At 43.5% G+C, this 23,548-nt stretch overlaps 1 protein-coding gene across 1 annotated transcript in view; it reads left to right on the forward strand.

Moving 5' to 3' along the window:
- Nucleotides 1-1,435: 1,435 nt before the first annotated feature.
- The window catches only part of Hpse (heparanase), a 41,314-nt gene continuing 19,201 nt past the window's right edge, over nt 1,436-23,548 (forward strand). Inside the window, exons 1-8 of the mRNA XM_048364520.1 lie at nt 1,436-1,734; nt 7,699-7,844; nt 10,451-10,576; nt 19,359-19,532; nt 20,853-21,021; nt 21,560-21,607; nt 22,369-22,462; nt 23,174-23,280. Coding sequence (XP_048220477.1) covers nt 1,514-1,734; nt 7,699-7,844; nt 10,451-10,576; nt 19,359-19,532; nt 20,853-21,021; nt 21,560-21,607; nt 22,369-22,462; nt 23,174-23,280 — 1,085 coding nt within the window. The 5' untranslated portion in view covers nt 1,436-1,513. The remainder of the gene's footprint in view (nt 1,735-7,698; nt 7,845-10,450; nt 10,577-19,358; nt 19,533-20,852; nt 21,022-21,559; nt 21,608-22,368; nt 22,463-23,173; nt 23,281-23,548) is intronic.

Here is a 23,548-nt window from a genome sequence, read left to right on the forward strand (position 1 = left end):
CCTTCCTGTGTACAAGGAGGGAATTCTGTACCTGGCAGGGTTGCTGTGGAGATGAGATGGAGGAGAGCTAAGCTCCTGTCTCAGATGTGCATATATATGCATATATGTGTATGTACGTATATATTATATGTGTGTATATATTAGGCATATATGTATAATAGGCATATATGGTATATATATATATATATATATATATATATATATATATATATATATATATACATATCCTCAGTTTATGTCCCAGGACCCACTCCAAGGTTCCACTAAGTACTGTTTTCAGGATACATTGCTAAAGAGGGTGTGTGTGTGTGTGTGTGTGTGTGTGTGTGTGTGTGTGTGTGTGTGTGTGTGTGTGTGATGGTATTGGGACGAACTCAGGGCCTTGTGCTTTCCCTTAGCTTTTCCACTCAAGGCTGGTGCTTTGCCATTTGAGCCACAGCTCCACTTCTGGCTTTTTTTGCTGGTTAATTGGAGATCAGGAATAGCTCAAATTTGTCTGCCCAGTTTTAAAAATAATCCTCAAATCTCAGCCTCCTGGGTAGCTGCACCCCCCTCCCCCCTCCTCCTCCCCCTCCTCCACCCCCTCCCCCTCCTCCCCCTCCTCCCTCTTTCTTCTCTCCCACCCCGAAATGAATTTTTGAGGACTGATCTCTTTCTGGCTGCAGTTTAAGCTACCTGACCACCTGCTTCCTGGGCAGAGGGCTGGGGACCCCGGGTTTTAAGGGGCTCCGGTGGCACAGTGTTTGAGGCCAGCTGGGAAGGGGACTGGAGGCTCTCTCTCCTGGAGGGTCAGGAGAGGCGTCCGCCGCCGGGAGACGGCCCGGCCGAGGGTGGAGCAGCCCCAGCCGAGCGCAGGAAGGAGCTGGGGGAGCTGGTCTGGAGCTGAGCGCCGCTCCCGGGGTGTCCACGCCCCAGGCCACCGGGGAGCTTGGATCCAGGCTCCCTCCACGCCCTTCAGATGGGTGTGGACGGTTTCCTAAGTGGACGGGACGGCCAGGGAGTGGGGAAAGCTGCGAGGAAGTGGGTGTGACCGCCAGGGGCGGGGCGGGGAGGGAGGAGGGGGGAGGAGGGAGGAGGGCGCTGGGCACAGTGGGAGGGGTGAGCAGGCTGGAGGACCAGAGGACAGGGGACAGGTGGAGCACGGGGGACTGGGAGACAGGAGGACAGGGGGACAGGCACAGGGGACAGGAGGAGGACAAGGGGACAGGAGCACGGGGGACAGGAGGACAGGGGGACAGGCACAGGGGACAGGGGGAGGACAGGGGGACAGGAGCACGGGGGACAGGAGGACAGGGGGACAGGCACAGGGGACAGGGGGAGGACAGGGGGACAGGCACAGGGGACAGGGGGAGGACAGGGGGACAAGGGGCCAGGAGGAGCCCGGGGGGGGGGGCAGGAGCACAGGCGTTCAGGTGGACAGGGGCTGAGCAGGACGGGCCCCGCGCGGCGTCCCGGCGGGGGAGGCCGGAGCTCTCGGTGCGCGGCCGGCGGGCGGAGCCGCAGGTGAGCCGGGATGCGCGCGCGCGCCCCGCCGGCGCTGCGGCTGCTGCTGCTGCTGGGCCCCCTGGGTCCCCTGTGCGCCCCGGGCGCCCCGGCGGGACCCGCGCAGGCTGAGGACGTGGCGGAGCTGCTCTTCTCCACCGCACGGCCGCTGCACCTGCTGAGTCCCGCGTTCCTGTCCTTCACCATCGACGCCAACCTGGCCACCGACCCGCGGTTCCTCGCCTTCCTGGGGTAAGCGCGGCCCCGGGCCCGTCCCCTCGCCGGTCCCCGCGGCGCTCCGAGGTAACTTTACACCGGCCTTGGGACCCAGAGCGCGCCCGCTGCAGCTGCAGGACCAGGCTGGGACTTGCCCCAAATCGTGGGCCCGGAGGAAGACTTCAGTGAGGTTTCTCTTGCTTGTTGTGTATGTTGTGAGTTAGGAGACTACAGCAGTGACTCACAGAACCCTAATAGAAAGATGTCTCTCCACTAGATTATAAAATGTGTAAACTCGGCTCTGTGTGTGTGTGTGTGTGTGTGTGTGTGTGTGTGTGTGTGTGTTAGAGAGACCCTAAGACTGACAAGGGGCTTCAGCTAACAATCCCAGGTCATCTAGACCACTAAAACTTCCACAGAGGACCACATACTTTGTTGTTGTTTTCCTCCTGCTTCAGCACTCCCGTGCTGAGTGCTGGTATTACAGATGTGTGTCCTCATGCCCGACTGCTGACCACATCTGCACCGAGCCATTATCCAATGTCAAAGACCAGAACACCATCACGGTCCCTCACCAATGACACAGGTAGCTTTATGGTGAAAAGAGAGGCAGGCAGACCACCCTGGCTGGACTCCAAACAGTGGTAAACCTCGTGAGTTGGTTTTCACAGGCCGTCTGGACACTCCAAGCCCTGGTGGAATAGGCTTCCTAGGATGGGATAATAAATACTTAGACAAATACCCATCTTAGAATGTCTGAGCTGTTTTTTTTTCTTCCTAGGAAATGGTGCTTGCCAGTTTCCTATTTCTTTCATTCTCTTGTCTCCAGCCAGTGGCTGTAAAGACCTCACTGGTAGAGAGAAGTCCTGCTTTTGCCTTTCCCCTTAGGAAGCTGAACCCAGGCTGCTGCTGGTTGGGGTAGGGGAAGGCGTGACTTGTTGAACCACAGACCTCGAGATTGAACCACAGACCTTCAAATCTGAGAAGCCAGGGGTAGTGCTGGGGGATAAGGGAAGTGCCCCACTAGAACCAGAAGGTTGTAGGAGATGAGCTGAGAGGCCTCCAGTCCTCGGCTTCAGCCAGCTGAGGCACACCACCCCTTCCCCCCAAGGGCTGGTGGAGTTTGCTCCCTAGAAAGACAGCTCTCACAGAAACCTTGTGGGGTGAGCTTCAGGGTCCAGACCTGATCCCTGAGCAGTCATGCTCACCTCACTTAACTGGCACTTCCACCCTGAAGACACCGCCCTTCCTCTTTGCTCTTCCTACATATCTTGCAGCTTTCCATGGGGCTTCCGGTTATTTGTCCTTGCCAGTGGCAATGCGATGGATACAATGAGTTTGATGAGGCTGGGGTTTTGGAATTTGTCTTGTTGTTGCTGTTCATTTGTTCTCTGGTTTACAAAGCAGTTCATTCTTTTACATACTGTTCAACCCCCGCCCCCCAACACACACACTTCTGGTCCCTTCTGTAGAATAGGCCGGATCATCCTTTTCTGAGTTCAGACTTCACTCCCTTCTTAGCGGCTGAGGGTCCTTGTCCCCAGCATGGTTAGCGTTCTGCTCCGCAGAGCCCAGCCATCTTGGACAATGAGGTTAAATAAAGTGAATGCCTGTCCACAGTAGAGAAGGGTGAGATGGGAGTTCATCCCAGTTCCTCATTCCAGGGCTGAGCTGTGTAGCCAGGTGGTCAGGATGGTACAAACAGCTGGACCTTACAGCCATGTCGTCGCCAGCCCTGTCCCAAGCTCCTTCTGGGTGCTGATTCCTCCAGGCCTTGCCTCTCTACACTATGAAGCAATTACCATGATCACCCTCATTTTAAGAGTGAAAAAAAGCCAGGTGCTGGTGGCTCCCACCTGTAATCCTAGCTACTCAGGAGGCTGAGATCTGAGGATCGAGGTTTGAAGCCAGCCAAAGCAGGAAAGTGAAAGGATATGTCCCAGCCATCCCAGGGGACCATGCAGAGATAATCACAGACAGGAGAAGAAGGTTCATAAGGAGGTTTATTAGTGGGGCCATAGCTCCCACGGGAGAGGGAGCTACGGGGGGGGGGGGGGGGGTCTGCACCTTATCCAGGTGGCAGCTTCTCTCTCTCTAGGGATGAAAGGGGAAGTAGGTAGGTCTTAATAGTGAGTAGGAGTGGCTCATTAGGTATGGGTGGATCTGGGGCTAATGGGAGGAGCTGAGGACCTGAGGCTAGGGAAATGCTAACAGAAGGTCCTTGAGACTTATCTCCAAGTAACAACAACAAAATCCTGAAGTGAAGCTAAGACTCAAGTGATAGAGTTCTAATCTTGGGGGAGGGGGAGGGCTGGGAAGGGCTCAAAGGCAGTGCCCAGGCCCATGGACTGGCCCCAGGACAAAGAAGGAAAAAGAGTGAAAAAGCCCAAATCTCCATGCAACGGAATAACTTGGCATTGGCCATAGTCAACCAGAAGCAGTCCAAAACTAAATTTTGATTACAAAGAAAAATGTACACAAAAAAGAAAACTAGTTTTTTTTAAGAAAATGCGGGAAAGTATATTAAGAAAGATTATTGGGGAGCAAATTAAGAGACTTGATATAAGCCGGGTGCCAGTGGCTCCCACCTGTAATCCTAGCTACTCAGGAGGCTGAGATCTGAGGATCTCTGTTCAAAGCCAGTCCAAGCAGGACAGTCCATGAGACTCTTATTTCCAATTAATCACAAGAAAATTGGAAGTGCTGCTATAGTTCAAGTGGTAGAGTGCTAGCTTTGAGCAGAAGAGCACAGGGACAGTGCTCAGGCCCAGAGTTCAAGCCCCACAACCAACCAGAGAGAGAGAGAGCAAGAGTGAGAGGCTGATAGGGTGAAAAGAACCATTCAATTGAGGCAGGGGAACACAGCCCAAACCTATACAATACTTCAAAGGAAGCTAAAGCAAATTTAATCAGATGCTATGGCTTTGGCTTCCCAGAATGACAAACAGATTTATCATGTGTTTGCACATACACAAATCTTAAATGCTACTGACAGGACATTCTAGAACTGGAAAAAGCATTATTTAAATTTTTCTTCTCAGAGGACTTAGCAAACCAGTCAAAATACATCTTTAGCCTGGCTTTGTACAGGACATCAAAGAGGCCCAAGTCCTAGAAATATGACATTAAAAAAAAAAGAAAAAAGATGTGAGCTTTATATGCAAGGCACATGAATGTCCTAGGAGCCATATTTTTAAATTAAAAAAGCTAAACCAAAATGAATGACATCTTAAGTATTTTTAGCTCCATTTATCCAAAATATTACTTCAACTTGTAATCACCATAAAAGTGTTAAGATATTTAATGTTTCTTTTCTTAAACCATGCCTCCAGAATCTGGTGTTTGGGATGCTTTTAGAAGTTCTCAATTCAGGGCTGGCAATATGGCCTAGTGGCAAGAGAGCTTGCCTCATATACATGAAGCCTGGGGTTCAATTCCTCAGCACCACATATATAGAAAATGGCCAGAAGTGGTACTGTGGCTAGCCTTGAGCAAAAAGAAGCCAGGGACAGTGCTCAGGCCCTGAGTCCAAAGCCCAGGACTGGCAAAAAAAAAAAAGATATATTCTAAAAAAAAAAAAAGAAGTTCTCAATTCAGACCGATTACTTCTCACCTAATCTGCCCTGGAATTAAGGCACAAATACACACACAACCATAATTCATTCATACGAAGAATGAGAGTTGGTGGAGACATCATAAGGACTAAGAGCAAAAATAGAGCCAGGCACCAATGGTTCACCAATGGCCTGTAATCCTAGCTACTCAGGAGGCTGAGGTCTGAGGATCACAGTTCAAAGTGAGCCCAAGCAGACAAATCCATGAGACTCTTGTCTCCAATTAGCTATCCAATAGCCAGAAGTAGAGCTGTAGTTCAAAGGGTAGAGTTCTAACCTTGAGCAGGAAAGTGCCCAGGTCTTGAGTTCAAGCCCCAGTACTGGCACGCACATGCTCTCTTCTCACTCCTTTTCTCTCCTTTTCCTTAATCATCTTTAAGTAGTGGTACAAAAGGTTTCTGTTAACAAATAATAAATCAACTTATATCACCCCTTCCGTTGCTCTCCCCCACCTTTCCTAACTCTACACATCTCTTTGAGTTTCTTGATTCCATTTTATGAGTATATTGACTGCATTTACCAACCCTTGCTTGCTCAATTTGTCTGCACCCCTCCCCCCGCCTTGGCCCCCAACTCTCTTCATGACAACTAACCTTTCAATATCTGAAAACTTAAATTCAATCCTTCCATTCTCAGAGCACAACTTGCCCTCGAAGCTCCTTCATTTCATGGTAAAACCAAGCTCTCATCATAGCTCTTGTCTTAAGGCTCTCCACCATGGGCCCTCATCCTCTTTCCTCCTCTTCTCTATCTTGTGGATTTATCACCCTCCTCTCTCCCTTTCCAAGCCTCTGCCCCATTGTCATTCAAACTCCAACCCATAGTTTAGCTATACTTTCTCCCTGTCCCCCACATGGAAATATTACCTCATGTTTACTGAAATTAATACACCACCCCTGCCTTTGTGTGAAAGATAAGCAACTTACTTTTACACACACACAAAAATGAAAACACCTGTAGACTTCTTTCTTTTCTTTTTTTTCCGAACAAACTGGAAATCGTTTTGCTGCATCTGCTTTTATGCATTCCTTTTGTGGCTGTGGGTGTTTGCCCCTTTCTTCTTTCTGTGTCTGATTGAAATACTGTGCCTTTGATCAATGTTGTTTTTATGGAAAGTTTTACAACTTCTTAAATCTGGCCTTATCAGAGGAGATCAATATTTTAGCCTTACAACACAAAAATATTCCACTGCAAAAGACACAAACAAAAAGGTCCTTAATACCAAAACTGTGAAACATGTGATTGCTTTTATGTGGCAACAACCATAGCATGAAGTCTTAATTTGATTTTGTTCACAGAACAGTTCTTGTCTGACCTCCACTTGCCCTTTTATCAAGCTGGCCTCCCTAGGCATTCACTTAACAAATATTCATTACAAACTAGCTGCATGCCAGGCATTTGTCTAAAGTACTGGGAAGAGTCCTATAAATCATGCAAGATTTGGATCTTGGGGAGTGACATCAGGGGTGATGGCTGGGACAGATAAACCAAGGAAGCTGACTTCAGGGAGGAGTGAATGCTCTATAGGAAATGAATCAGGTATTTGGAAGTGATGGAGCCACAGGAGGTGATAGTCTGTCTCTCTAGGACCAGCCTGTTGTCCGCAGGTACCTGGCTCAGGCCCTCTTTCAATTCTATAGCAACTTTTCCAGGTGAGATTCCCTTTTCCTGAGGAACACTAATCTCTTATTCACAGAGACTAGCTACACAAATCTAAACAATATCCCTCTACCATCAAACATAATCAGGATGCGAAGGACCAGAGTAGTGGCTGGCCAAACAAAGGTAGACTGGAACCAGGCCTGAGTGACTCACTGAGGAAGCTCCTCGCAGCTGCTTTGGGGCGAGGTCTTAGGACCCGTGGGCTAACGGTACTACTCACTCACTTTAGGCTCAGGATTCCCTGGCCTAGCTGTGTCTTTTGAGTTCCACATACACACAGGACCAATATCTGGATGGAGACATTGTTTTTGTTATACTACTAGCATCTCAAATTCTACAACACTGATCCCTTTGCCCTCCTCCTTCATCCTTACCTGCAGTGTATCACCTATTCTTCATTGCAGCAAGTGATGTCACCATCTTCTAAGGTACTTCCTAAGTCTAACCCTTGACTCCTCCTCCCCATATAACCAATTACCAACCAATTTTTTTCTACCTATTAGTATATCCTGAATATATCCATCTCCCATCCCTCCTAAGCAAGGTAACAACTGAAAATTAAGAAATATGTTTATCAAGGGAGAAGGTACATGCCCATAACCATATCCCTTGAAAAGAGCTTGCCAGTTCAAGACCAGTCTAAACTATAAGATGAAACCCTGTTTCAAAAAACTGAAAATCAATAACAGTTATAGTTGCACCTTCTGTCTCATCTTCCAAACAGTTCTCCGAAGCTTCGTACTTTGGCCAGAGGTTTGTCTCCTGCATATTTGAGATTTGGTGGCACCAAAACAGACTTTCTTATTTTTGATCCTAAGAAAGAACCAACCTTCGAAGAGAGAAGTTACTGGGAATCCCAAGTCAACCAGGGTAAAACTTTTTAAAGATTATATGCTTTAGTTCATTGTGTCAATCTTAAATGTTATAGTTCATGCACACAATTAAAAGAGGTAAAGGATACCCCCCACCCCAACCCCCAAGTTGACTTGCGGCGGTGACCAAACAAGAAGCAGCAGCTGTGGGCAGGTTTATGACTGTGAGACTTTATAGACAAGCATGCTTGGCAGAAGTGGAGTTCTAAGTAAATACACCAGGGGTTGGTGCTGAAGGACAGAGCGGCCAGGATGAAGCATGTGGGTGGAAAGACATCAAACTGAAGGAAGTATTTCTAGCCTGCAGTAGTATTTGGAACAACTCTTAATTAGATATTGGGCCAACAATAGATTGAAACATATTTATTCTGGAAGATCCAAGGAAGGCTGTAGAAATCCACTCTGCTTCTAAGAATTGAACTCGACCTGATTTAGTGGCTGATGTTTCTCAGATGTCCATGATTATACACATCTCCTGAGGGAAGTTTGGACTCACCTTGCATTCAAGCAAGCGTGTCAGATGATTTGGATATTGGAAGTCTACCAAGGACTGGGAGTGTGGCTCAAGTTGGCCCAATTGTGAGGGCCTGAGTTCAAGTTCTAAGGCTCCAAGGTCAAATTTCCATACCACCAAAAAAAAACCTGTTCTTGGGTGTCATGAGGATTTGTCCTAAGACTTTCAAGAGTGCTAACAGACATTAAATAGTTAAATCAATACCTGAACAATTGTTAAATACATTGTAATGTTGACCTGTAATGACGATTGCATAATATGCATATTAGTGCATGGGAATGATTTCCTCTATTATGTGTTTTCTTATTATTTATTTCCTTCAGTTAGAAAGCACAACAGTTACTCAGGTGTTGGGCTAGAATTGGCAGAGTAGTAGTTAGGACATCCAGAAACAGGCAGGAAGGGTCTCTTTGAATAATACTTGGAATAGTTCATTACTACTTGGTACTTTCTAACCTATCATATACTTCAAAATGCTCCTGAGTTCTGATAGGAAATGGTCCTTTCCACATCTTTATTCTTTATCCCAGTGTGGGGGGGGGGGGGGAACGGAGGGACATGGTGATTAGCCCAGCTGCTCTGAAACATCCCTTGTGAACACAGGGATGGATGAGGTATTCTTGCTTCCCAGGAAGGAAGTCATTGGCCAGTCAGCGGGCTCTGACAGCCAGGGCCTGGATTCCCTGCTGCCTCGTGATAAGGAAACGCACAGTTCCTGACAGGATGGCGGTGGGGTTTTCTTAGTGCACATTCTGTGGTCCTTAAGCCCTGGATGCTATTAAATTTAAATAGAGAAAAGCCAGTCAGGTGTGAGGGCTCACCTATTCAGGAAGTGAAGACTTGCAGGAAGAAGGCCTTGAACCTGTTCAAGGCCAACCCAGGCAAAAAGTTCCTGAAACTCCATCTCAACCAGTAAGAAAGCTTTGCACAATGGTATCCCATCGTCCCAGTGATGCTGGAACAGAAACTCAAGGACCAGTCTGGGCCCACTTGACAGAAGTGCAAGACCCTGTTTACAAAAAAAAATCCTTGAATCCTACTACTAGTAAGGAATTGGGCTAAAGCGGGAGATGAATGAGGATGAGTAGGGTACAAGTAGTTTGTGTGTATGAAAATAGAACCTATTGAAATCGTTTTACGAAAGGAGAGAAATTGTTTTAGGTGAGGGAAAGTGATGCGGGGGTTGAGGTTGCTCTAGATACACCATATACATGTGTGGAAATGTCACAGTGAACCCCCCATTGTACAACTAATGTATATTAATAAAATGTTTTGAATAAAAAGAAAGAAAAATAGCAAGCAAATGGGCTAAGGGCATGGCTAAGGACAGCTACCTAGCAAATATAGGGCCCCCAGTTCAAATCCCAGTACCATAAAAAATAATAAAAACAGAAGAAAAGGAGAAGAGGAGGAGGAAAAGATTCTTGCCCTCTGCTCGTTTTAGAGAGAGAAAATCACGACAAGGCAGATATGTTCTGTCACAAATGTGTTGGTATTTAGGGATATTGTTTTGTTTGCTAAATAGCCAAATTAAACCTTGAATACACAGTCTTCCTGCCTCATCCTCCCTCCCAAGTGCTGGGATTACAGGAAGGCACCCCTAGACCCAGCTATATTTTGAAAATAGACCATACAAGACCCCAACTGTTTGTTTTTGTTTTTGTTTTTGCTTTTTTCTAGGTTACTAAATAAATAAAAGTCACAGGGAAGGAAACTGGGAGAAAACAAGGAAGGGGGTAACAGTGTTCAACAAGAAATGTACTCATTTTCTTACTTACGTAACTGTAACCCTTCTTTACATCACTTTTACAATAAAATTTTAAAATAAATAAATGACCTATCTGATGTCGTACATCTGATGTATGGCCAGTGTTTCTTAGGAAAGCTGTCTGCCCTTTGATTTGGGGGGTGACTGGTTAGCTAGGCAAGCTTAGCACATGTGACAGAATATATCTTGCGCTGACTTCTTACTTAATAACCAGAAGCTTACATATTCTGCTTCAACCACGTAGTAACTAAGTAAATATGTGTACAGGATTTCAACTCCCTCACTGTAAAAAAACATTTTCACTTCTCTTTTCCCCTTGCAGATATTTGTAAATCTGGATCCCTCCCTTATGAGGTGGAGAAAAGGCTTCAGTTGGAATGGCTCTTCCAGGAGCAGTGGCTGCTCAGAGAACAGTATCGGAAAGAGTTCAAGAACAGCACGTACTCAAGTAAGGAACGCGGCTGCCACGGGCCTTCCAGTCACGAAAAGCAGCTGGCTCAGCTGCACGTGGAGCATTCCTAAGGCACCCGTGGCAGTTGTGCAAAGCCCTCCAGTGCAATCCTGTCAAGAGTTCACAGGGTGCCTGTGGAAGGCTGAAGTGCAACTCAGTGGTAGAACACACACTTAGGGTGTGCGAGGCCCTGGGTTCAATAACCAGCACAGAAAAAAAGAAGAGTGAATAGGAAATCTTGAGCTCAGATCTTCTAGACTTTTCCATGTTTTCTAACTTTGCCTATCTATCAGTTCCAGAATGAGCATCTCCTGACTTGGCCTCTTAGATTCAGAGTAAGCTGCAGCAATTTATGAAGTAGTGCTGGCCTTTCCTACTCTCAGGAGCTAGAGTCAAGCAGGAGTAAGAGCAAACCATGAAAGGGAAAATGTAAAAGCTCATTGTTCTTTGTCTATCTCCCCTCCCAGAAGTAACCCCTATAGGTTGGAAATCCCTAATCAGAAAATCCCAAATTCGAAATCCTACCAAATCCAATTATGTGTTAGGGATGTTTAGTTGGTAAAGTTTATGTAAATATTCCAAAGTTTAAAAAAACAACAACTCTGAAATCTGATCCTAAGCATTTTCAGATAAGGACTAGTCACATTGTGAGTTGACAGACAGCCTTGGTCAGAGCCAAGTCATGCCTGACAATTAGGAGGTGGAAACTAGGTCAGTTCATAACCTTGCAGTAACCTCTAAAAAGTCACATCTTGCCCACCAGGCACCTTCCTTCCTTCCTTCCTTCCTTCCTCCCTCCCTCCCTCCCTCCCTCCCTCCCTCCCTCCCTCCCTCCCTCTTTTCTTTCTTTTTCTTTCCTCTTTGGTTTTACCAATGCAGGACTCACTCAAGCAACTAGGCATTTATTCTCATTCACTGAAATATTTCCAGTCCTCAAAACAGAATGACATGTCCTACGGGGATTTAACACAAATGAAACAAGCATTCTGGAACTTTGAATTACACTTTTATCTGAATGTTGATATTTTATGACATTGCTCTGGACCTCTGTTAAGGGAAACTCTAAAACTGTCTCATATTCTAGAAAAGACATCTTGACTTGACTTATTTGGGTTAGGGTGTGTGTGTGTGTGTGTGTGTGTGTGTGTGTGTGTGTGTGTGTGTGTGTATGTCTGTATGTGCTAGTACTGGGGTTTGATGTCAGGGCAAAGCTCTGTCCCTTAGCTTTTCGTCTCAGAGTTGGAACTCTACCCCTAGAGCAACAGCTCCACTTCCAGATATTTGGTGGTTAATTAGAGATCAGAATCTCATAGACATTTCCTGCTTTAACTGCATTTCTCAGAACTCAGCCCCAAAGTAGCTAGGATTACAAGTGTGAGCCACCAGTCCCTAGCTATAGTCATATATACATACATATTTATACATATATACATATTTGAAGTATTTGCATGCTTTATTTTATCATGCCTTGCTTTATTGAGCTCCACAAGTATCAGTGATTTTTCCAAATTGGAGGTTTATGGCAACTCTTCATCAAACAAATTATTCAGCACCATTTTTCCAACAATGTGTACTATTTGTGTTGGATTTTGGTCATTTTTGTGTGTATGTTCCGATACTAGGGCTTGAACTCAGGACCTTGCTCATTGCTTGACTTTTTCACTCAAGGCCTGCACTCTGCCAATTGAGCCACACACACCTCTACTTCTGACTTTATGCTGGTTAATTGGAGATAAGAATCTCTTGACTATATTTGTCCCAGTTGGCTTTAAGCCACAATTCTCAGATATCAACCTCCTGAGCAGGATTATAGCCAAGAATGAGCTACCAGTGTTCTGCTACAGTTTGGTGATTCCTGAAATATTCCACCTCTTTTATTATTCTACCAGTTGTGGTGATCTGTGATCACTGATCTTTGATGTTACTATCATAATTGCTTCTGGGGTACTATTAAGCTATAAACCATAGCAAACTTGATAAATATTCTGACTGCTCCACTCACCCCCTGATCCCATCTCTCTCCCTCTTCACAGGCATCTAATTTTTTTTTTTTTTTGCCAGTCCTGGGGCCTGAACTCAGAGCCTGAGCACTGTCCCTGGCTTCTTTTTGCTTAAACTTAGCACTCTACCACTTGAGCCACAGCGCCACTTCTGGCCTTTTCTATATATGTGATGCTGAGGAATCGAACCCAGGGCTTCATGTATACGAGGCAAGCACTCTACCACTAGGCCATATTCCCAGCCCTTCATTAGTGGATGAAGAATTGTTCCTATGGAAGAGCAAAGAAAATGATTTCTTGAGATGGAATCTACTCTTAGTGAAGATACTGTAAAGATCATTGACATGACAGGGATAAATTTAGACTATTACATAAACTTAGTTGATCAAACAGCCTCAGGGGTTCAGAGGATGTATTCCAACTATAGAAGAGTAAAGTGCTGTCAAAGAGCATTGCATGCTACAAAGAAATCTGTGGACAGTGGAAGAGACAATTGGTGAGGTCAACTTTATTGTTTTATTTGAAGAAATTACCATAGTCTCCCAACTATATCCTGATTGGTCTACAGACATGAACATCTCAGAAAGACCTCCCACCAGGAAAATAGAAAAAAAATGATGACTTGCTGAAGATTCAGGTGATCGTTAGCATTTCTTTAAGCAAAAAAAAAGTGTTTTTAAATTAAGGGCTGGGAATATGGCTTAGTGGCAAGAGTGCTTGCCTCATAAATTAAGATGGTACACTTTTAGACCTAATGCTATTGCACACTTCTTACAACACAATGTAGTATAAACATAATTCTGTGTGTGTGTGTGTGTATGTATGTGTGTGTGTGTATGGGTGTGTCCTAAGGCTTGAATTCAGGCCCTGGACACTGTCCCTGAGCTTTTTTGCTCAAAGCTCACATCCTACCACTGAGCCACAGCTCCACTTCTGACTTCTTTTTTGGTAGTTTATTGGAAATCAGAGTCACATAGCTTTCCTGCCTGGGCTAGCTTTAAACCTTGATCCTCAGATCTCAGCCTACTGATTAGCTAGGATCACAAGTGTGAGCCACAAGCACCTGGCTAAACATAACTTTTATAAATACTGGAAAGCCAAAAAAAATTGTGTGACTATTTCATTGCAATAATTGCATTTTTGTAGTTGTCTGACACCAAACCTACAATATTTCCAAGGCATGCCTGAACAATGTTTAAAATAAATTATTTGTAAGGTACAGGTGATTCACATCTGTAATCGTAGCTCCTCAGGAAGCTGAGAACTTCAATTCAAAGTCGAATTGATAAGTCCATGAGACTCTTATCTCCAAGTAAACTACAAAAAGCTGCAAGTAGAGTGTGGCTAAAGTAGAAGAGTGCCTTGAGTAGACACGCTAAGGGACAGTGCCCAGGCCCAGTGTTTGAGTCCTAGAAGCATCAAAAAAAAACAAAAATCAGTCAATAAAAATAAAATATTTATCTTTGTAATGTTGATTGTACACCAGCTCACCTAATCAAAATAGCAAAAAAGAGCAACCCTTGCAATTTATTCAGTCAATTCTTTTTTTTTTTTTTTTTTTTTTGCCAGTCCTGGGGCTTGAACTCAGGGCCTGAGCACCGTCCCTGGCTTCTTCCCGCTCAAGGCTAGCACTCTGCCACTTGAGCCACAGCGCCACTTCTGACCATTTTCTGTATATGAGGTACTGGGGAATTGAACCCAGGGCTTCATATATATGAGGCAAACACTCTTGCCACTAGGCCATATTCCCAGCCCCTATTCAGTCAATTCTTTAGGTTCATTAGCCACATTCATTATCCTCACAGTTCTCACTATCCTTGCATTTGAAGTAGCTTTAATTCAAGCATATGCATTTACACTTCCTGTCTTTAGTCACATAATAATACATAATGACACACCAAACCCACATTTTCATATAGTTAATCCAAGTCCATGATCACGTGACAGATGCCTGAATGCCAGGATATTTTTTAGATTTTTTAGTTTTTGCATATTTTTTATTCATAACTTACCAAAAAAACAGTGTGGAACATAAATAATAGAATGGGTTATATGCTAGCAGTTAACATAGTGCTCTATATTTTTTGGTGTTCTTAAGTGAAGAGGAAACAATTCTGACATTTAATAAACATGATTTCTTATTAAATATGGCATCACACATGGCCACCTCAGAGCCCATTTAAAAAAATAACAGGGTTGCACCAGTGACTCACTCCTATAACTGAAATACTTAGGAGACTGAGATTGGGAGTGTATGATTCAAGACCAGCAATAGCTGGAGATACAGGTGCATGCCTGTCATTCCAGCTGTTCAGAAAGCATGGTTCAAGCTGCCCTGGGCAAAAAGCAAGACCCTATCTCATATATAACCAGAACAAGAAGGGCTGGAAGCATGACTCAAGCCGCAGGACACCTATCTAGCAAAGCATGATGTCCTGAGTTCAAATCCAATACCACCAAATGAAATAAAATAAAAATAACGAAATGACAGAAAGTATGAGAGAGCTATAGTAGTAAGTTTTTATTTGTAATAATCTGTTAGGAGAAGGTCCCCTGATATTAGATAATCAATGAATTCCTGATTCTTTGGGGAGGAGGTTAAGAGTAAACATTTTACCAGTTTATCTTCAGTTTTTAGAAAGGTTTGCTACCTTATATGATCTTCCTGTTACCCGGATAGTAGGTTTCCAACATCTTTACTAGTGTCTGCTACTCCGACCTTCCTAGTTCCTACGGCAAGTGGTGATCTTCCTTTGCCAACTGTGCCCCTAAGCTATTGAATAACTCCAGTCACTCCACTGGCAATGCTACAATGTGTAACAAATACAGACATTTTCTTTGCATTGGGAAACATTTGATCTCTTGTTTTTGAAGTTTTCAGTTTTAATTTGTCAAGGAAACATAGTTAGAAATCTACCATGTTCAACCTGGGCATTTATTCATTATAGATGACAAATGCTTAAGAAGTTAATAAGTGCTTCCCCTCATTGTTTTGATCTGTGGCTGAAGCTGTGTGTCTTGGGGGAGTATCATTCAATGCATTCAATGGAAGAGAGAGAGAGAGAGAGAGAGAGAGAGAGAGAGAGAGAGAGAATCTTCTGTAACAAGAACTGTAGTGTTCAGTGCTTGGTTAATGGCCTGTCCCCCTTCACACAGTCTTCTGGAAGGCAAGTTTTCTAACCCCAAGTCTTGTTGGGTGGTATGTTCTGCTTCAGCAGAAGATGACAAAACCAGTTGTCTTGAGAACATACATCATAAACCTGTTGGGGCAGGAAACAAAGTAAAATTACAGGTGACATTCTGGATGTCACCATGAAAAGGAGTGCTCCCTTATTAAACTAATCATATGTAATGAGCTATTGCTATGCTTTACTTTACTTCTACCTATTTCTTAGCACTCCACCCCAACGCAGCCTTCTGGATGCAAGAGCCATTCTGAAATTCCATGCAAGGAAAGGGGTCACTTCTATTTTATAAATGTGCTATCTGGATTATTTCATTCCAGGGATCTTTCCTAGTAAGAATTCAGAAAATAATTAAGAATAGGATACTTGTGAATTTCCTTAATTTCTCCTTCTTGGAGGAGAAAGTAGGCCGGGTAGGTTTTCTTAGTAATTTTGTTTTATTTTGTGCCAGTGCTGGAGCTTGAAACCAGGCCTTGGGCACTATCCCTTAATATTTTGCTCAGGACTGGCACTCTACCAAACTGAGCCACAGCTCCACTTCTGACTTTTTGCTAGTTAATTGGAGATGAGAGTCTTACAGACTGTCCTGCCCAAGTTTCTGGGTAACATGGTACACAGCTACAATATCAGCTTTTTGGGAGGCAGAGATACAGGGATAATGGCTTGAAGCCAGTCCAAGTCAAACTTAGAGACCTTATCTTAAAAAAAAAACAAAAAACAGGGAGTTTGGAAAAGATGGGGGAGAATGTTGAAAGAGGTGACATTGATCAAGATGCCTTGTATTCATAATCCTACTTGTTGAATTTGAAACTTCTTTGGATAACACTTGAAATATTTTTTTAAAAGTATATTTGAACTCAGAAATACTTAGTTTTTATTCTTGGAGACTTCATTGTTTATATTGTGTTATAGGGTATGGATAATAGAATCTCAAGGTATGTAAGTTCCAGTGTATTTGGAAGAGTAAAAAACAGAGGACTAGTGGAAGTGGAATGGACTACATCATCTAAAACCCAAGCTTTCTCGGCTTTCTGAAAGTGCCACTGTCTTTCCAAGAGGCGGTGCATTACATCTGGAAGGGTTTTCATGGTGTACAACTGGTTTTCCCCCATGTCCTTTCTGCCTCAGTTTTCTGGGGTAGATTAGTGCTAGTGCTCCTTCAACACTTCATCCGTGTGACCAGGTAGCTGAGGCACCACTTTTTAATCAGCTCTGCTGATGACACTCTCTCTGATCAGAAAGCTGTGGCCTTCGTTGAAGCCCTTGCCTTGCTGGGAATCAGTTTCCTCACAGGAGAATGGGGGTGAAGGTCTGCGGTAGGGTCAAGGATCCCCCAAGGCCGTGTTGTTCTAAATTGTAGTTCTAAGACCCAAGGGACTCCCAAGCTTCAGACCCGGATGTGTGTCACTCCTGATGCCTGGCCACAGCTCTGTGGAAGTGGGTGACACACAACACCTGGGTGGCACCGGTTCAGCAGGCTCTGTTGGTTGTACTGTGTCTGCCCTTCACTGCTGATCCTCCCAGGAATTCAGGCCAAAGTTAGAAACAAAACTGGAGCAAGCTTTCCAGATGAGTAGAGGTTTTGGGTTACTTTGTACCTAGAAGCATTCAGGAGTGAATCCTGGTCTCACAAGTGACTCTGAAATACACATGAAAATCACAAATCGCAAGGACTTCCTAAGCACACAATTAGTGATTTAAACATCACACTTAAAATTCTGTTGTTGCCACTGTAATCATAGACCAGCTAATGATTCAAAATCTGGATACAAGAGTTCCCAAACTTGTATGGCACTTAGCATCACCAATTTGTCTGTTTTTGTTTGTTTGTTTTTGTCAGTGGTGGGACTTGAACTCTGGGCTTGGGTGCTATCTGAGTTCTTCAGCTCACGGCTAGCGCTCTACCATTTGAGCCACCATGATGCTTCTGGTTTTTTGGTGGCTAATTAGAGATAAGAGTTTCATGGACTTTTCTGCCCGGGCTGGCTTTGAACTGTGATCCTCAGAGCTCAGCCTCTTGAGTAGCTGGGATTACAGGTGTGAGCCCCAGCACCTGGCTATTTGTCTGTTTTGTGATAATAATGGGGCTTGTTCTCAGAGCCTGGGCATTATCCCTTATCTTTTTCACTCAAAGCTCATGCTCTACCACATGAGGCACAGCTCCACTTCCAGCTTTTTAGTAGTTAACTGGAGTCCCATTGATTTTCCTGCTCCAGCTGGCTTCAAACTGCTTCTTGGATCTGTTTCTTGAGTAACTAGGATTGTAGGAGTGAGCTATCAAAGCCCATCTTGTAATTTTATTTTTCACAGAATACCTGGATTAAAAGAAATATCTGAAACTTGATCATTAAAACATTAGGCTTAAACAAATTAATAGTAATAGTCTGGGCTGGGAATGTAGCTTAGTGGTAGAGTGTTTGCCTAGCATGCATGAAGCTCTGGGTTCAATTCCTCAGTACCACATACACCAAAAAAACTGGAAGTGGCACTGTGGCTCAAGTGGTAGAGTTCTAGCCTTGAGCAAAAGAAGCTCAGGGACAGTGCTCAGGCCCTGAGGTCAAGTCCCAGAACTGGCAAAAAAATAATAGTTTTATCATGTCCAACAGATGCCGATGTTTTCCCTTGGCAAACTTAGAAGGTCTTGAGATGCCCTATGGCTAGTGTGGCCATGGTAGATGTCAAATGAACGACAATTACTTTAACTATGAAGGATATCTCAACTATGAAGTATGCTACCCTGTAAAATACTTTCCTTTAAATGTGTTTATGTCAGTGTGTTTGTGTGTGTGTATGTGTGTGTGTATGTGTGTGTTAGTCAGTTGTGGGGCTTGAATTCAGGGTCTGGGTGCTGTCCTTAAGCTTTTTTTTTTTCTTTTTGCTCAAAGCTAGTGCTATACCACTTTAAGCCAGAGCTCCACTTCCAGTTTTTAAGTGGTTAATTGGAGATAGGAGTCTCACAGACTTTCCCACCCAGGTGACCTCCAAACCATGATCCTCAGATCTCAGACTCCTGAGTAGCTAGGATTACAGGCATGAGCCACCAGCGCCTGGCTTACTCTCCTGTGTTTTTATTTGCTAACCTGACAAGCATGACCAAGAATTCACTGCAGCTCTGCAAGATGCCTTGACAGTAGTTTAGAAACCATTGTTTAAATGTAAGATTGTATTTATTTTAACACCTGATACAGGCAGTTTTTTGTCTTCAATATAATTTGAACTACCTGAATATTTTATAAATGAGCTAGGAAATCTATTTAGATTGTGAAAGGTAGGATTTATGCTAACTAATGACAGTCTGCTTTGAACATTGAACACTGAGCCATAAACTGTGGTTTCCTGATTTACCTTCAGTCACCTGAGTAAAACCTGAGTTCCAGACTGGATTTTCTTGTACTTTGCAAGGAGCTTTCAACAGCTAAAGCAAATGAGGTAAAAAATTAAAAATTTTGCTTATCTAATTTGGTCATCACTTAGACCTACGGACAATGACTGCTTTGATTGAACATAGAACTCGGAAGCCGTCCTGAGAGCGAGGTTGCATTGCTGTTCCGTGTGGTATAGATCCGAGCCCTGAGTGTAACATTTCTCTTCCAGGGAGCTCAGTGGACATGTTGTATGCTTTTGCAAATTGCTCAGGACTGAACTTGATTTTTGGGCTGAATGCTTTATTGAGGAATGCAGATATGCACTGGAACAGCTCAAATGCTAAACTGCTTCTAGACTATTGCTCATCCAAGAGATACAACATTTCCTGGGAATTGGGCAATGGTAAGCACCCCGGGAACATTTCCCTACTAAGGAGATTCCTCACTGGCATGTTTTTTCCTATTTACAATATTGTTTTAAAAATATGTGTAATATATATATTAATTGTACCAAATAAGGGATCTCATTGACATATTGTGACATTCTTTTTAATATTAGTAAACAATTCTTCCATGTGCTCAACAATGAAACTATTGGAATGGCATATGGCAAACCACCTTTGTATGTCTAGAAGCTATTGCTGATTCTAGCTTATTTACTTACTGCTATTCTCATGATTATTGTCATTATTGTCTCAGACCCTTCCCACTTACAAATTTTTTATTTTGAGACATGGTTCCTCATCAAGTTGCCCATACTAGCATTGAACTTGCTTTCTTCCTGTTCAAGTGCTCCAATAGCTAAAATTACAAGTATGTGCCCCCAGGCCAACTTTGTTATTTTTTGAGGTGAGAACAACTGCTGGAGCCAGCAACTTCCTTAGCTCCCAGGTTCCTTTGAGATGTTCAGTCTCTTAAGCCCATTATGTTTGGCAGACTGAGCTCAGGAAAACTGTGGAGTAATTAATTTGATTTTACTCTTCACTTCCTCTCTCTCAAGCTGTCAGTTAACTCAACAGCACCATGTCAACCTAGCTCAAGTTAGTGGAAAGTTTCCAGTTTAGCAGTTTCCCTCTTCACACTTGTTTTGCAAAGAATTAAGCCAGGTTTGTTCAAAATATTTAACGCTGCTTTTGTATACATCAGCCAGTAAAATCGAATATACACGGGAAAATAAGTTGCAGTAATTTGTTGAGTACACACATCATTTGCCAGGTAATGTTCTGAGCATTCTGTGATTAAATATTTTTGTTCTGAGTATATATATATATTTTTTTTGCCAGTCCTGGGGCTTAGACTCAGGGACTGAGCACTGTCACTGGTTTCTTTTTGTTCAAGGCTAGCACTCTACCTCTTGAGCCACAGCACCACTCCTGGCTTGTTCTGTTTATGTGGTGCTGAGGAATTGAACCCAGGGCTTTGTGCATGCTAGGCAAGCACTCTACCGCTAAGCCACATTCCCAGAGCTGAGTATTCTTTTTAAAACAAAATTAGGTTATCAAATACTGGAAATAGGCTTTTTCCCAACAATCCACACCACAGTTACATAATTTTTAAGTTCTAATTTTTTTCTGGAATGTCTTCTTTATAACTGAGGGATCTTTTCCTAATTTGGGGTTACTAAGTTTTTATGATTTGGAAAATGTTTGTAACCTGTTTGCTTTTAAATAATTTTTAAAAATTGTGTAGGTAAATGATGAGTGTGAGAATTACTGTCTTTCAGAACCTAACAGTTTCTGGAAAAAGTCTGGTATTTTCATCGATGGATTACAGTTAGGAGAAGATTTTATTGAGTTGCATAAACTTCTAGGGAAGTCCACTTTCAAAAATGCAAAACTTTATGGTCCTGACGTTGGTCAGCCTCGGGGAAAGACAGTTAAGTTGCTAAGGAGGTAAGAGCTAGAGGATGCAGAACCACATGTCTTGAATGTTTCGAGTTAGGTGCTGGTGGCTTCCTCCTGTAATCCTAAGTCCTTAGGAGAATGAGACCTGGAGAATTGAGATGTGAAGCTAGTTTGAGCAGAAAAGTCTGAGAGACTTCATATCTAAGTAACTAGCAAAATGCTGGACTGGAGGCAAGGCCCAAGTGGTAGAACACCAGTCATGAGCAAGAATGCTGAGCAAGGGCACAATTCCCTGAGTTCAAGCCCCAGTACCAGCACATACATAAACAAACAAACAAATAAATATTTCTCTCTTATGGAGAGTCTCCAACAGTCCACCTGGCTCTAAACACATTGCTGTCTGACTGTGTGGGTTAACAAAGAGGGAGCATAGGCTCAGAAAACTAGGGGCTCTGGGGCTGATTAGTTAGTTTGTGTCTGTCTGATCTTAACACAATGACCAGCCATTTCTAGGGGGAAGCTTTGTGCCAGTGTTGCTCTTGTGCATGAAGATTGCATGATAGCATTAATGGGATTTCTGTTCTAGTTTCCTGAAGGCTGGTGGAGAAGTGATTGATTCAGTCACGTGGCATCAGTAAGTATATCCCCCATTCTTTCACTCTGGGAAAGCAAAGATAGCCTTGTTGCCAGCTTTCAAAAAAAGTATTCCTCTTAACTGCTATTGGATTTATAGTTCAAGTAAGAAATGAGTAGTTTCTCAAGCATCATTATGTTCAGATTTTAATACTAATAGAATAAAAATTTAATGTTATTTTGAGTAATGGGGCAGTTTCAATAAAGATCAAAGTATACTGCCAATTAACTTATGGAACATAAAAGTATATAAAGACAGTTGCTTGCAGATGAGCCAGGAGTGTCTGTACTTAAGGCTGCCTTTTTATTTTTGTGTGTGTGCCAGTACTGGGACTTGAACTCAGGGCCTCAAGCTCTCCTTTAGCTCTGTTGCTCAAGGCTGGTGCTCCACCACTTGAGCCATGCCTCCACTTCCAGCTTTTTGATGATTAATTGGAAGTAAGAATCTCACCGACTTTTCTGCCTGGACTAGCTTCAAACCACAATCCTCAATCAATCCCCCACAATCCTCAGTAGCTAGGATTCCAGTTGTAAGCCACTAGCCCAGCATACTGGCTCTTCTTAAGGCAGAGAATTGCTTTCTAGTTATGTGCGCAGAACTGTCTCTTCACATATCTCTCTGCTGTCATTGGTCCTTCCCTAGTAGCACTTCTGCCTATTATTATTATTCCTAACAAGAGTGAGAAGGTTAAGAAGGAGAACAGAGTTGGCAACTGATTGACAATCAGAAAGTAAATTTGATTTTTTTTCTGAATTACTTAGCTACTATTTGAATGGACGCATTGCTACCAAAGAAGATTTTTTAAACCCTGATGTGCTGGACACTTTTATTTTATCTGTGCAAAAAATTTTCCAGGTAATGATCTTTTTTAAATTGTCATGTAAAATAAGTCTTTGTAGTTTAGTTAGTTCTAACTTTTATATATGTGTGTATAGTTAGTTCTAAGTTTACTTTATAGTTTAGTTCTAAGTTATATATCATATATAATGGGCATATCATATGTAGTATTAATACCATATATATGTCAGATATAGTATATGATATATAATTTTTTTTGCCTGTCCTGGGGCTTGGACTCAGGGCCTGAGCACTGTCCCTGGCTTCTTTGCTCAAGGCTAGCACTCTACCACTTGAGCCACAGCATCACTTCCAGCTTTTTCTATATATGTGGTGCTGAGGAATCGAACCCAGGGCTTCATGCATACAAGGCAAGCTCTCTACCACTAGGCCATATTCCCAGCCCCGTGATATATAATTAAATTTTTTTTATTCTCCCCTGATTTTCTCCTCAACACTGGATATTATCCATGTTTGTTGATTAGAAATTTAAAGTTCTTCCAGTAGAGTTTTGGTACAATTAACTGTCACAAATCGTGATATTGGGTTTATTTACATTCCTTCTGTGCCTTGGCATTTTGATTTGAAATTGAAACCTAAGATCTAAATAATAGTGAAACCCGTCTTTAACTGCAGAAGATGGGAATGGGTGGCTTGAATGCTCTGGGTCTCCCCAGCACAGCAAGTTGGCATGTTTGCAGTTACCGTGGTGACTTTGCTGGTTCACAGGTGGTTGAGGAGACCAGACCCGGCAAGAAGGTCTGGTTAGGAGAAACGAGCTCAGCCTATGGGGGTGGAGCGCCCTTGCTGTCCAACACCTATGCAGCTGGCTTCATGTGAGTCACCGGGCCCAGCTCTGGGCTCAGATACCGTCTTCATCTCTCTGTCAGTCTCACCTTACTCTTAGTATCAAAACATAGATCAATGGCAGTTTCAATGGCTGAGCCCAAAACGTGGCTCCAGGTTTTGCAAGAAAATGATGTTCCAAAGCCTCTTAGACATACTTAAGAAGTTTTTGTTTGGTGATTGTGGCCTGTAAGAATGCCACGTACTCTGTGTTAGTCAGCGTTGTCACTGGGACAGATCTCATGACAAAACATCTCG

This window comes from Perognathus longimembris, chromosome 16, assembly GCF_023159225.1.
Source record: "Perognathus longimembris pacificus isolate PPM17 chromosome 16, ASM2315922v1, whole genome shotgun sequence".
Lineage (NCBI taxonomy): Eukaryota > Metazoa > Chordata > Mammalia > Rodentia > Heteromyidae > Perognathus > Perognathus longimembris.